General features: G+C 40.4%; 1 protein-coding gene across 2 annotated transcripts; it reads right to left on the bottom strand.

The window, feature by feature from the left end:
- Positions 1–14: 14 nt before the first annotated feature.
- plcd1a (phospholipase C, delta 1a) lies at positions 15–14,074 on the bottom strand. Of its 2 annotated transcripts, none has more exons than XM_063483584.1 (15): positions 13,995–14,074; positions 10,472–10,630; positions 6,316–6,544; positions 6,109–6,238; positions 5,776–6,004; positions 5,455–5,656; positions 4,985–5,129; positions 4,686–4,838; positions 2,804–2,953; positions 2,556–2,712; positions 2,355–2,471; positions 2,083–2,261; positions 1,424–1,559; positions 1,179–1,328; positions 15–786 (listed from the first exon to the last, which is right to left on the bottom strand). In XM_063483584.1, exons 1-15 carry the CDS (start codon positions 14,023–14,025, stop codon positions 695–697), a joined length of 2,259 nt encoding a protein of 752 aa, XP_063339654.1. In that variant the 5' UTR covers positions 14,026–14,074; the 3' UTR covers positions 15–694. The 2 variants fall into 2 exon arrangements, with proteins under 2 accessions (XP_063339654.1, XP_063339652.1); XM_063483582.1 differs by lacking the exon at positions 13,995–14,074 and adding an exon at positions 12,565–12,741.
- Positions 14,075–15,336: the final 1,262 nt, after the last annotated feature.

Raw genomic sequence — 15,336 nt, 5'->3', positions numbered from 1 at the left:
CCATTGACCAGGGATCCGGGGAGTGGTTTAATTCAAGAGCTAGTGCAAAAATGTGTGAACTGTAAAAATGCTGTAGAGCAATGGAAGACACAAATAAACCATGACACAAAATATTAGAACTTGTTTCAGGCACCATCTTAAAAATCTTCTATATACAATGCTGGGAGCATTCATAATGCATTCATAATGAAAGGACAGAAGCACACAGACATACTATGTCAGTAAACAAAACATTTTTGATAGCAGACTTTCTAAAGACTTTCACTCTTATGGCATCAAGATGGACATAGTTTAAATCAAGTCTCATAAGACTATCCTGTAAAGCTGCTGAGAATCTAGAAAAATTATGCTACTGTCAGTATATTTAAGGTGAGATTCACACAAAACTCACAAAATAATGCACATTAATTATTAAACTTCTCCAGAGAATGGTGAGTATAGTTGGCTACTTTTCCTCTCATTCACTTCATTCTTTCTTTGTCACTTTAAAGGCTCTCCACCAAACCAGCTTTTAAAAAGCTAAAATTATACAATAACCTAAAAGTGTCAGACACTTGTGAGTCAGCAGCTGTGGTATGTAAAAAAACAAAACGAAAACTAGAGTCGAGTTATTTAGCTTTAAAATCTGGGCTTTAAATTCCATTAGAGTTTACAAAAGACGTGAAGTTGGTTTGTTTTCTTTTTGCAAATAGGCCTACGGGGCATCCAGGAGCATGAGGTGCACAAACAGACTGGCAGAAGAGATGATGTCCCCTCTCTTGTTGAGCACCGGGACATGGCGATATCCTGGAAAACAGGAAGCGAGCGTGAGCCTTGTCAGCAAAATGAGAAAGCTGTTTCATAAACCCAAAACGATCACTTGAGCTATGATTTGCATGAATTTGTATCTGTTTAATTTCTGTGTTGTTGCAGTCCACACAGAAGAATTAAATAAGGGAGAAAAAGTATGTTTAAAGTGGAATTAAAGAAGATGATAATGTGATAATGGTGCACAAAGAAAGTCAAAGCTGTGAGCGAGCACTGAAAAGAGAGGATACTGTCTTAACACTTCGATATTTTAATTACCGCACAGACCATTTCAGTCATCAGCCTCTTCGAAAATTTGATTGTTGCTAACTCTGAGTTAGTGTCGCGTTGCTTTATCGTGTTACCTTCATCAAATCTGTGAGCTTTCTTACCGTTCTGTACGCTGGTGAGTGGCAGACAGTACTGCCCGATAAAATCGTTCTGCGATGCTGTGTCGTGGTCCTCCAACAGAAATCGCACCAAGGCCAGCTCTGGCACACTGATGTCAAACTGGAATTTCTTATTCCACATAGGGTTGAATCCTGCAAGGACGAATATCTGTGTTTTTTTTTAATTCTTTGGAAAAGTGTTTGACAAGTAAGTGTACTTATGCTATACTTGCACATATAACGCTCACCATTATTTTCAATGTGATGTGTCTCCTTGCTGGCATTGTCTGCCCGGACACCATGGATCTCCACCTTCACCAGAGGGTCTACAATGGATTTCTGCTTTTCCTTGTTGATTTTAGGTAACTGCTGAGCTGAGATCACCTGTTGAATTGTGAGACAAAAATGCACAGACGCGATCACATGACAGTCCAACTACAGACTAAGTTCAGATCTGATTAGATATCTACAGCATGATGTCCAGCTTCCACAGCACGCTTCGATGCTTTCACCACCAGCATGATGATTAATCTGTTTATCAAGTGGTGGCATAATCAGTGGTTAAAAAAGGCTAAAAATTTACTTTCTTTATTTTAAGTGCTACTAGCTACTGTGCAGGTCATAACTAGTAATACAAAATGTAATAAAAAGGACTTGAGGATTACAAAACATTAAAAGTAACTATTCGGCCAATGATTGTGTTAAAATTCCTTTAAATAGCTGCAAGCTGGCAAACAAAGATAAAAGGATTCAAACTTCTAGGCCAGAGCTCGGGGAAATGATTAAAGCTCATTAGCAAGTTGACGCATACTGTAAACTTTGTGAACTTTGTTTTCTTTTAAAAGGAAATTCCACAGGACACCTTTAACCTCTAATATAGGCTTATCTTTCTGGAACAAACTCCCACCATGACATGAAAGATCTTCTTCTTCAGCCACGACCCTTCAGTAAGTGTGCTGGGGTCAAACTGAGAGGACAGGCTTCTCTGAAATTCAGGTTTCAGGATGTAGCCACAGAAGCCGTTCGTCAAAAACCGTCCCTGGTTTAAGTGCATCTCCTTGGAGTTAGTCTGGAAGTTCAACGCCACTAAAAACCAAATCAAAGAGGAAAAAAGCGTCAGACTGTTTCATTAGTTTTAATTGGTTTATGTTAGTTTGCGTGCTGCGTATTGGAGCACACCTATCTGGCAGCCAACGTTCCACATGGGCACCGGATTATAGTTGGAGGAGTCGGTTCTGGAGCCAGCAGGGTAGATCCTGCTGAGTTTGTCCATGTTGTGGTGCATGAAGGCAGTAGCTACAACAACAAGTTAAAGCAGTTTTTTTTTAAACTGTAAATTCTAGCATGACAGTAAAGACAGTTAATGCAGCATGTGTTTACCTGAGGTCTCAGCCAGGTTGAATGCTTTACTCTCCTTGAAGGACGACATTTCATAGAAGGCCTGGTTTTCTCTGGAGTGTTCAAAGCTGTTAAAGTGCACGCTCTTACAGTAGATGACGATGTCTGAGAGCTCTTTGTCGAGTTTGATCTTTGATTTCTGAAATAAGAACAGACAGACAAACGTGAAATCTGAAACTGAAAATTGTTATTTCAATTTCTTGCAAATGAGTAGAGAGCCTTTGGCACACCTTTGGTTTTTCTTTCTGGCTATTCTCCTTACACTCTGCAGCTTCGTCCTCCTCAGACACGGTGCCATCCTCTATCACGTTGTTATTGGTGAAGATCGAATCCAGTTTGTTCAGTCGTTTTCCCTTGATGAGGAACTTTCCCTTAAGTGCCTACAAAGTGACACCAAATATGTTTTGTTGTGTCATTTCTAACACTTAAGGTACACAATGTGCTGTGCTTTGGAAATCAAAATTGCTTTGCTTAATATAGAAAGGCACACATTTAACTTTGTGACAACAGAGACTGCGTTCCTGCTAGTCACCCTCCAAACAGCCAATAGACTAAAGCATAGCTTAAATTTGTGTTGACGCTGAAAATGCCACAGGCATCCACTTCATGGGAGCTGAATTTAAAATATTTTTATTTCCTCTCTCTCTCTCTCTCTCTATTTCTTGTCTCTTTCAGTTGTCAAGGGATTCCAATCATTTTGTAGCAGATTCCCAAAGTAACACATAAAAGTGGGGGAAATAATGATTTGAGACCCCCGTCGAATTTGTAAGTTTGCGTACTTACAAGGAAATGAACAGTCTGTAATCTTCTAGTTTCCTAGTAATCTAGTAATCTATGCTAGTTTCCTTTTAATGGAAAGGGACAGACTGTTATTAAAAAAAAATCCAAAAAAAGTACAATAAGCAGAAGTTAGAAACTGATTCAGTTGTCATTGAGGGATGTTTTTAATCCCTTTTTATCCTCAACCAAAACACGACTTAGTACTTAGGTTCTTGTAGTTGGTCACCAGGTTTGCACATATCTCAGCAGGGGTTTTGGCCCATTCATCTTTACGAACACGCTCTAAATCTTTTAGCTTTCTTCCCAAAAAGTTGATTCTGGTTATGTGGATTTACTTTTCTCCCACTGAAAACGGATGAGTGACAAAACGTTTCTCGCACTGAAAACCCTACACCCACTTTTGGGGATTTTCTTACCTGAAATTTTAGTTTTTTGGCAACTCAAACTTTCAGCTCCCTCCACAGCTTTTCTGAAGGACTGAGGTCTGGAGACTGGGTAGGCCTCTCCGTGAGCTAATGTGCTTATTCTTTAGCCACTTATTTGTTGCCTTGACATAATGGTTTTGGTCACTGATTTAAATGCTGGGTCATGCTGGAAGACCCATCCATGACCCATATATTTTTATAAATACTCAGGGAAGGAGGTTGTCATCCAAGATTTTATGATATATGGCTCTGTCCATTGGCCCCTCAATGAAGTGAAGTCATTCTGTACCCTTAGCAGAAAAACAGCCCCAAAACATAAAGCCTCCACCTCCGTGCTTGACTGTGGGATGGTGTTCTCTAGATCATATTCACCATTTCTCCTGTGGAGAGGTTGGAATGGAAAAAAATTGTTTCTGTGGACAGGTAAACTTTATACACATAAGAACCTGGGCAGTGGGAATCAGCATTGTGGCTGGGTTGTAGGTGATCAACACTTAATTCATGTATGACATGTAAATCTGTTTCTAGTATTTATTATTGTATTGTATTGTATTTGGAGACTAAATTCTGCTCACTAGAAGTCTCTGTTATCAAACAAGGCGTTGTCTCAAACACACTCACTCAGCTGTTACAGCAAATCATTAGGTGCAAAGTGAGACAAGCTTTGTCTGAGGCTATAGATCGATGATGTCTTGATGTCTTGATGTCTTGTATCACATTAGCTTTGTTTCCTAAACAAAACTTGGGTCATGTTAAGGAAAACAGCAAAGTGAAAAATCTGGCACAGTAGCGTGTTAGGAAGGAAAATGTTAAGGTGTGGTCTTCCTTTGGTGATTTTTTTTTATTAGGGTAAGGATCCCAAGATGATATATTGTATGTCATTGAATACAGATAATGGGTTACACACCTCGGGTGATGGGAAGTTAATTGGCATGGTGTCACCCAGAGGCTTTTTGACCAGAGCGTCACCCAGGAAGAAGACCAAATGACGGGCCATAATCTTCTGTTGCTCAACTGTACAATGGTTCTCCAGAGACAGAATCACTGGGTACTGGGAAGTCTGGAAAACAAAGGAAACAATGTGAAGGTGAACTTCAGACCTTTTCCAGTTTCTAATGTGTTAAGGCGAGGAAAGGGCTGGGAATTCAAAGCGGTCTCCAACATAGGCAGAGTAAAACATCCAAAGTCAGTGAATATCTCACGTACTTTGAAGGCGTAGTCTTTGATGGCTTTGATAACATCTTTGAAGAGCACTTTGGATGTGAGTGTATGGCCATGGTAAATAACAGGTTCTCCATTAGCCCCGTCCCAACAGTCCAGCTCCACGCATCGGCAACTCTTCAGCAGCGCTCTGCAAGCAAAGAAAACATTCATAACCAATTAGTGATTTTACATCCCTGAAACTCATAAACTTTGCCTGTGAAAATAGAGAGATTCCTGCGCTGTGGCTTCTGTTCCACCAAAAACTCCTGGATCCCAAAACAGTAGGAAGTACTAGGGTGGTCTAAAACAGGCATGGCAGAACAGTTCAGTCTACCTGGAGGCTGATGCATATTTTTAAAAGATAAACCATTAATATTATAAAAACCATCTATCCAAAGTAACACATTTATTCCATGCTTCTATTTCACCTTTGTTTAATGCTGTCGGTATAAAAGTAATTCTGCAAAATTTACTTTATGTAGGCTTCTGTGCTGCTTGGCCCTTTGAGTTGGTCTGCCATCAGGTATGTGTTGTGTGAGGAGGAGATGTAGTAATGGTTGAGGGGCTGGTTCATGTCCTGATACACAGATCTGTGGGCTGGGTTCAAAATACAGCCGTCGTCCTGCTGCAGGTACATCAGGAAGCCATCTTTGGTCATGCAATTGTTCTGCTTTGCTGTGATACACATGGATGAAAGTGTTGAGTGGAAAATCGTGTATAATACAGTTGAGTTAAAGCTTTAATAATATGGCTACTATAATTTTATCAATCCCTGGTGTCCAGAGTAAGTCTACCTGTTTTATCCACTTCATATTTCTCAATCAGCCTGTGGGCGTCCTCTGCAGTCGCCTGCTCCCGCTGCTCGTTCAGCAGAAAGTTCAGCAGGTCTCTGTCGCTCATCTGACCTTCTGTTTGAGCATATTTCCCATAAATGACATCAATCTCCTCACGGTTTGTCAGCATGTCGTAGAATTGCTTGATCTCTTCACCTTCCAGGGTGCCTGAATTGGATGTGTCACATTTCTGTGCAACACGATCAGTGAATTATTTAACCAGATCTAACATTTTATGAAAGATTAACAGTGAATTTCAAAGATATATTTTGTAATTTTCTGACAAGGTCTCACCTTAAAAAGCTCCGCTGCGTAAGAATCAGCAACCTCAACGTTGATCTGCCTCAAGAAGTGTTTCACCTCCTTTAGCGTCATCATGTTGTCGCCATTCTTGTCAGCCTTACGTATGCAGCTGAATATCCAGCTGGCATTCAGATGTAAGGATTTGATGTAGAAAAACATGCAAACACATTTCTCTATTTAGGAGTTTGTTAAGGATACTGTTCGCTCTTCTTCTGGTTACTGAGGTTGTGCATGTTGTTGATGACTTTCTCCAGGCTGCTGACCCACTTATTTACATCTTCCGGAGATTCTGCCATCAGGTCGAGATTCTTCTTGCGCCCCTTGAAGATGATGGAGAAGCAGAGGTCTTCAACGCTGGCATCAGTGTATTTTTTAAGGCCCTCAGACTGGCGGCCCTTTCGAACCGATTCAATATCATCAATGGAGACTGTTTGGAGAGCGAAGGGGTGTTTGTTAGAAACTGTGGCCCTGAGAAATCACTGAAGGTTAGTGTTTTAATAGCTGTAAAAACTCTAACAGAGTTTCTAACAAGCCTCAAAGTCAATATTTGGTAAGCCCATCTGTATTCTTCAATACAGCCTCTATCAAGATGATCCCACACTGCTTCAGTAATGTTGCTCTGCAGAGGCCAATCCATGACTGTTAGTGTTCCAGTTTGTTATTTTCTATCCAGGTATGCTTTAATAGATTGGCAAAGTGTTTGGGATCACTGCCATGATAAAAAAAAAATGAAGCCATTGCCATTCAGATGCTTTGCAGATCAAAATCTGACATGACCACTGGCTGAAATGCAGCTCCAAACAAAATTTTTTCCTCTTTCTTAATAACATGCTTTTTGGACACTTTTCATCTGCAGTAGATAGTTTTTTAGGTATTGCATGGTGGATTAAAATCTCACTGTACTTTTCTCCATGCATAATTAATTTTAACAAGATCCTCAAAGTCACTGCTCGAACTGCTCCAATTCCTCAAATTTTTTAAGGACACACTGCACACCATGCCAGGTTTTCAGCTAGTAGCTTGTTGGGAAAATGTATTTGAAAACGATCATTGTGTACAAGGAGTGGACTGAGGAAAAGTGAAAAAGTAAAATATTTTTAAAAATTCAGGTATGACAAGTATTGATATCTGCACCTCTAATCTATATCATAAAAAGCAAATTGTGATTATTTTAATATATTCATTATTAACTGCTATGTTGTCTAAAATGTAACATCTTTTATTTCTGGTATTAACAACAGCTATCAGGATGGTAGCATCCAGCCATTATTATCCCTTGACACACAGTCTTTCCTAAGATAAGTCCATATCTTGTGGCGGCCGACTTTTTGTCCCAGTGGTTACAACTGAAACTGTTTTTCTATCTTATCAACAGGAAGGCTTTTGTCTCAGCAGGCTGCATCTGTTGCCTTCACTCACAAATCTGCAGCACAAAACTTACGTCTTCCAGGCAACTTTCTGCATGCACTGGCAGAGTTTTTGTGGGACCCCAACAACATATATGGATCAAAGGCTGACTTTTTGATATTTTATGTGTGTAAAAAAAGCATAATATGGCCCCAAGAAAGTGCTACTGTTGCTTTTTTAGCAAGCATTGTCTATTTACAGGACATCAAAATTAGCATAATATTTTTGTTATATTTTTGATCACTATAAAGCCTTAGCCAATGGCCTTCACAAACTCTTGAGAGCAGCTAAATGCTGCACCATGTTCACGAGCTAGTCACTATCTTTTTTTGGTACTAGACAGTGTGTAAACAGTTGGCTTATCAAAGCCTTTCAGTGGAAACAGATGAATCCTGCTGAAAACAGAGCTCTTGACTCAACACTGTAGGCCATAAAAGCAGAAAAATGAGGTAAAAGACGCTAAAATGGTCAACCAAGTTGAGTTGGGCGATAATTTCATTACAGATAATCCTTTAAATACTTGGTAGGATGAAAAAAATTGATTTATGCAGATTAATCTGTAATAGACTATTTACAACATTGCAACAGCAAGTCTTCATGAATGTCCTGCTGTAAAACGTACTACTAAATCATGTTTATAAGATAAGATAAGATGACCTTTATTAGTCCCACAGGTGGGAAATTTGTTTAGTTACAGCAAAAGTGCAAAAGTGCAAAGTAATAAACCAGATTGAGCCATTTTACCCAAACAGTCTTAATGTTTAAGAGTCATTTTTAGGCCTAACAGATGGGTTCTCCAACATTTTGTTGTTATCTCCTGTAAACCTGAATTCTTTTGCAACACAAACCCACTCCAGATTTTGACTTTACTGCACTTTAAAACAATTTTACACAATCTGACCTCTCCTGAACCTCTTTTCAAACACATGCACTCATACAATCAAAGTGTCCCGGACTAAAATGTTTATCTATATCACCCATACAAAGACAACATACATACAAAAGGTCACTGCACACTGATGTAGCCAATACATCGGAGGCCACCTCTATTGTTGTGCAATAGAGCTGGCCTTAATGTACGGAAGAGCATGCACTGCCGCGTATGATGTCACACAGCAGCACAGGCCCTTGTAACAAAACAGCAAAAGACTCCAGGCTTAGCCATGAGGCCATATATTATGGCTGGGCCACAATCACTCCACATCTACTCCCTGCATCCCAAAGTTAGAGAAGCTAATGAATCATTCTACTTTGAAGGAATCTAAAGTTCAAAACAGGTAAAAACAAAAACAACACATTGAGGGGGCAGTGCAGTGAAACACACCCATGTTTTCCAAGCCCTGCCTCAGCTGATTGCTGGATGACTAAAATACCTTAAAAGCACTCAGCAGAAAAGGGAGTGTTTGGTTGATCTGTGCATGCACATTATCTCCAACAAAACAGAGGTTGTGAATTTGGACCAATTTCAGGGAATCCCATCTGGAGAGACTTGCCACAATGTCCAAGTCATGTTATCCGTGTCACGCAGACATTGTTCGAATACCACATGAAATGTTTACACAAAGAGAGTTTTGTGAAGTCCTGACGAAAGTTCACTCTGTTGTTTCTAATAGTCTTTTCCTCAAAGGGAAGTTTGAGTTAGAGGGTTAGATAGTCGTGCCAGTGAGCGAACAAACAAAACAAAAAGAACAACTTTCAATGTCAGTCACTCTATGTTCCAGTGCTCACCTGTAATTATTAGAAAAGGTCATAATACAATGCGTTTCCTTCTTAGGGTGGCTGGAATCCACATTAGAAAGAGTAAGGACCTTGAACATCCAGAGGGAGCTTTGAGTACAGCCGTTAAATACCAGTTTGGGCATCTAATTAGGATGTCTCATGGGCAGTTTGCTTTGGAGGTTTTCCAGGCTTTTCCAACTGGAAGGAAAACCCAGGGTGGAACCCAGAATCCACTAGAGCGATTATATATCTCATCTGGCCTGGGAAAGCTCCCCTAGGAGGAAGGATAAATAATCGATTGATAGATTAATGGATCAGTTATTGAGTGGATCAGTGGATGGATTAAAACCTCATTAAATTGCCCAAACTAAGCTATGCTGTCAGTGACATAAGTAGGCTAAGCCAGCTTTTCAAGCTGACAAATTTGACTTGATTAAAGCACAGCAGCAGATGCTCTCATGAAAAATATGGTAAAAAAAACAATACATGCTGTCCTCCCACAATCTCCTCTATTTTAATCAAAGCGCTTTAGAGCTGACTGGTAAATGCGGCTGAAGCCCACAGGAAAGCAATAAGATAGCAGCTTATTTCTGTAAACAAAGAAATTCCTGTTTAGGCCCATCTGTAAAAAAGTTTGGGAACGTTAGAAAACGTGTTTGTAAAGAGAATATTGGAGTCATTATTCTCAGTGTTTGTTCAAGGCTCAAGTGCAGGGCAGAGGTGAGCTCGGAAACCTGAGCTACCTGAGTCCCAGTGGATGCACACATGCTGTACATTCACAGCCAGACAGTGGTTCACTGAACCGAAAACCTAAGGAAAATAGTCTCTCTAACACACACAGACAAACATACAGCTGGGAGTCACACTAGTATTTCCCAGTCTGGCTTTCGCCACACCACAGCACCTATCAGCATGGAATGTTTCCACACATATTCACTACTATTGGTATATGAGGGTGTGCTTGTGTGTGTGTGTGTGCTGTAAGGGAATACGCTTTTGTTAAGATCTGAAAGGAGAGCTCTTAGCAGACAGAATAATAGAAGAGCGGTCTGCAGGTCAAAAAGGTAGATGTTCTCATCAGACTAAAATCATTTAAATGGAACACAGAACTTGTACATGGACCTGCAACAGACTGGAGGCCTGTCCGGGATATGTAGAAGACAATGGCTGGCTGGATGGAAGGCTGGGCATACATACATAATAAAGTAAGCACAGAGGTTACACTCACAGGTGTGGTTTTGCTTGAATGCTTTCTTCGACTCATGCGAAAAGGTCTGGCAGTCTTCCTCCAGTTTGAAGTAGCGGCCATGCTTCCAGGATTTTGAGCGAACCTTGACCAGTTTTCCTCCCAACAACAAGAACTGGAGATCTGAATCTCCCTCCAAACCTGCGGGTGTGAGGACAAAAGGAGCAGTCACGCATGTTTCTGCCTTCTGTATTTTAAAATATACATAAAGTTCCAGGAAACACTTGGTTAGATATTGCAATACACTGAGCATTAATAGCAGACGTAAATAAATGTTATGAATAAAACTGATCAATATGCTATCAATACTTGCAATTTTAGCCATGTTTAATATGAGGATCCACCAGTTTAACAGTATATGTGACAGAAAATGAAGATAAGCATTATTAGTTACACCTTAAATTAATTTATATGTCCCATATGGCTGTCATACACAAGTACCAACAAAGAATTTTGGAACAATGTATATCTAGAATGAAATCTAAGCTATGTGCAGTCCTGTGTCTTTTTTTATCCCCAGCACACCTGTCGTACTGTAGTACAGTGCAGTGTGTCAAAACATTTCAGACAAGTAGAGACAATAGCCTATCATTCAGGTGCAGCAATTTGCTGAGTGTTGCATTCTGGGAAGGGTGTGTGCTATCATCCGAACGAATGACTCAAAGCATATTTGTTAATCAGTGCTGGCGTTTATCAGTGTAAAAGTGTTTGTTTCACACAGCTTTATGAATTATAAAATTCTCTCTAACTGAGACTGAGAATATGCAGCACTTTCTAAGTAAACAAAGGGCATTTGAGGATAACACATTAAATACGACTCAGAAGGGAGTGTTTTTATGGCTGTGGGCAGGATCGCAACATAACAGACATTTCTTTTTCGCCCAGATCACACCACAAGCCCACAGAGGCTGTTTATGAGTCTCTGGCCTCTCTGCAGCCAGGGAGGAGGACTGGCCAGTGCTGCACCACCCCTGCCCAGTCAGGCTTTCTGTTGGAGGCTTTGCTCTGAGCACCTTCTACGTGTTTGTCAAGCCTCTTTTCTTGTAATCTACTTCACTGTTAAGAAGAGCAGCCCGCTTTCAGTCATCCAACAGCTTCATGTTACGAAAGCAGGCGCTGACATGTTCCTTACGCATCAAACTTCTCTGTTTGCATTTTTTTAAGCAAACTAATCAGTTTCAGATGGGAAGAGCTCTTTACTGTGTGCACCCAATTATACAAGCTAGCACAAGAAAATTCCAAGAACTGTGAAGTGAGAGGGAGGCGTGATGGCACGGGTTCACGTCATATGTTTGGATGCCAAACAACCCCCTTGCCCTAAATAAAAATGACTAGTTTGACGATCAAAAAGTGAGTCTTTGTCACATTGGAAAACCATTCCCACACAGTACAATGTCATGTGACCTGAGTAGGGAATGTGACTATTTCAAACAATTCTATTTTCCTACAAAAACACGTGTAGGACATGGCTTTTAATTGCTTAACAGGAATGCAGTGTTGTCAGATTACGACTGTGTTATAAATGACACAATAAGATGGAAAGAAATTTAGATATAAATACTGTGCTGCCCTCCTCTGTGCAGATGACTAATACTCAGGAAACTATGCAGTCTACAAGGGGAAACAATAAGAGACAGAAACCCGAGAATCGAACACCGCAGAGGGTTTCCCCTCAGCTCATGAGGTCTTATTGAAGTTTAAGCACATCCTGTGTCTGTAGCCTCATTTGTCACGTAGTATAGTTTATGTCACCTCGTTTTCAGCTCCATCACACAGACCCTTACGCTGCAACTTCCCCAACGTCAAAGAATTCACCGCTCCAGGCAACGAGGAAGCCTCCATAAAGCGTTAAAGTGCACGGAGTCAAAACACAAACTATATGTTTATTCTCAACGTCACGACAGAAACATTTATCATCCAAGGCTGCACGTGATTGGTGATATTTCTTTCCTCTTATTTGAAGATATAAAGTTTCGCAAAATCCATGTTATCCAAACATTACGCGCACGCGCCTGCCAGTGTTGGCAAAACAGTCGAAGGCGTCTCAAGCGCGTTTGCACCTTTGGAGGACTCACCCAGGCGTTTTCCGTTCTCCTTCGCAACTTTTTTCAGGTGTTCCAGAAATGCTTGTTCCTCGGATTTTGTCCTTTTTGGCCGTTTATGAAAACAAGACATCTCGGATAAACTTTCTTGTTTACCCCAGTGGGATAAAGAGACTGGCCGGTCGGGTCGATGCTCGGTGTGGAAGAGAAGCAACACGTAGATCTCCCCTCATGGGGCGGGTCCCAAAAATAATCTGTTTCTGTGTTAGAGCCGCAGTAACCTTGCCTTGCTTACCTGTCCTTGTTTGCACACGCTGAAGGGACCGTTCAGCGCTATGAGGGTGTGAGTCTGCTCTCACCTAACCTATAATCTTAGTGATAAACTTTTTTTTTTTTAAACTTCTAATGGGCGGAAACACATCTGACTGACTTAACTGGGCCATCACTCTCACAGAGTGAGGCTTGTCTGCAATAATAAAAGGTCTTATGCGCTTAAAGAAGAATTTTGCGGTTGCTTATACAGAGGTAAAAGGTTACAATATGCCTTTAAATAAATTTCTATGTAAAAAAAAAAAAGCAGTACGCGTTTTACACATCCCTATTTTCATGTCTTCGCGGGCTGCTGTAGCTGCTTCCAAACACAAATAAAAGCAATGTTATATATCTATACGTTTATGAATATTTTACGTAATAACCATTTTAGTAATGAGATGTGAAACAGCGCCATCCTAAGGGAAAAGCGGATTGGCCTGTAGTTTAAAAAATTGCAAATTTAAATAGGATATTTAAAGAGCGAGGGATGTTTTAATATCCACAAGGATGTATAAGAACTGCAGCTCATCGATAAAAACCTGTGCTACTCCCTGATCAACGATCTCTGGGTGTGGTTAGAAAGCAAAGTGGAAAAATTAGATGAAACGTAACACCTCCAATACCTTCAATATTATTCGTTCAGCTCGATGAAACGTGCCATTGTCGTGGTAACAGAAACATGTCACGATGCCAAAACCAGGAGCCCACCTCAGTGTTTTGGATGGCAAATGTGCGTTGAAAGAAAACCAACAGAAAGCAACCTAGGAACGTGAGAAATTGGGAAGTATTTCTCTAACCAGGAAACCACAATGTTTTTTTTTGTTTTGTTTAGAAGCACTGGCTCTTTTTTTATTTTATGCTATATATGTATAAGTATTAAAAACTCCTGTTGATTAATATTTGTTATTTTGGTCTCAATTTTAGACATTAGACAGGAGACTATGTTATTTATTGAGGAGAGAAAAAGAAAACAGACCCAACTTTCATTCAAACGTCAAAAATAAGCATGGGTTTGGTGTAGCTTGCTTAATAGTGCTCTAACTGGCACAAAATCGATAAATTAAATCAAACACATTAAAAAAAACGTACGCTTTTTAGTGCAAGTAGACTAAATCTGTGCGCTCACATGCACAGATTTTTGAGCAACTCACCAAGTTTGCTGGCTGTGCCATTGAGGTCCATTTTTATATCAGCTAATAGAAATCACCATGTGCAGTGCAGCAGTTCCCGGGCTGAATAACAGGAGCTATCCTGGACATAAAACTTGTCTTTTTGCCCTGTGGAGGAATAAATCCTGTCCGCGGTGCCCTCCACACAGTGTGCAGTGAATGCCAACCCACTTGGTACGCTCTTGCGTGCTTTCGATTCCACACCCACTGCAACACCGGTCGGACAAGTAAAGCACTGTGAATATTCTTATGTCTTCTTACAGTGAAAATTACACACGTGGAAAGAAATACTAATTTTGCTTTCATAAAGTCAAACTTAAACCTCCAGATAGTTTTAGAATGTAGCAGCATCGACCTGATTGCCATTGTGTGTTATTTGTGCCATTCTGGCACCCAAAGTGTGATGTGATTTATTCAGGGTTTTGCCCCAGTCTGGTACAGAACTGCCATTTAAAGCCCTCATGCTTTAGCCTATACCTCTTTGCACTGCAGGGTTAGTGTTGTCATTACTCCACAGCATACCACCTCCATGTCATTGTCACTTCAGTTTTCTTTTTAAAAACACATCTGATCTCGAAATCTCACTCTAAAGCCTTCTGACCTCAACACATAATGAGAACTGCTCTAAAGAAACAGGTTGAGCAGTGGAAAAAGAAAAACAAGCAGAACCAGATTTTCATTCTCACAGAGTCAATCTCTTGTGCACTCAGAAATGCTCCTGATCAATTGTGTGTGGGGGTTTGGGTGTGTGTGTGTTTGCTTGTGTGTGTGTCACTTAATGTGGATGGGATGCTTTGAAACATAGGTAAATAGTGTTTGCTTTAGTTGCACAGACTCCTTTTAGTTGTTGACAGATCTCTCTTTGTGCCGCTTTATTATGAGAGTCTCCCTGTTTTCTCTGGCCTGCGAGCCCTTGTGTTCGAGCATGTCTTGTGGGCAAAAAAAAAATGCCTGACAAACCACAAGGAGGTACAAAGCCAGCCTCACAATTGGCCCTTTGACAATCCCACTTGAGCACCATATGAGCTGATCGACACAGTGAAAGATTTTGTTCTGGAATCGTTGGCCTCTTCAACACAAACTAATGACTTTCAAATGTGTTTAAATAACACTGCTTGGTGCAGCAGCTATTTCAAGTGACACAGACGCATGCCCACACTTTAATGCTTTGAAACGCAGCTTGCATTACACAAACAGCTAAAACCTGTTTGTTTTTTATCTTCCCGCGTTGTACAATGACAGCCAGCTTTTTTTTCTACGAAGTTTCTTGGAAAGCTAATTTTATGTGTACAGAAGAGACAATATGATAGTGTGGTATGTGGTT

The sequence above is a fragment of the Pelmatolapia mariae genome, linkage group LG9 (assembly GCF_036321145.2).
Source record: "Pelmatolapia mariae isolate MD_Pm_ZW linkage group LG9, Pm_UMD_F_2, whole genome shotgun sequence".
Taxonomy (NCBI): Eukaryota; Metazoa; Chordata; class Actinopteri; order Cichliformes; family Cichlidae; genus Pelmatolapia; species Pelmatolapia mariae.
Note: the sequence above shows the minus strand (reverse complement) of the source record. Positions and strands in the feature narration are given on the sequence as shown.

Coding starts and splice junctions, on each gene's coding strand:
- plcd1a (XM_063483582.1), bottom strand. CDS start 12,664: ATGTCTTGTTTTCATAAACGGCCAAAAAGGACAAAATCCGAGGAACAA. Junction 6,005..6,108: donor ACGCAGCGGAGCTTTTTAAG/GTGAGACCTTGT, acceptor CGTGTTGCACAG/AAATGTGACACATCCAATTC. Junction 1,329..1,423: donor ACATCACATTGAAAATAATG/GTGAGCGTTATA, acceptor TCGTCCTTGCAG/GATTCAACCCTATGTGGAAT.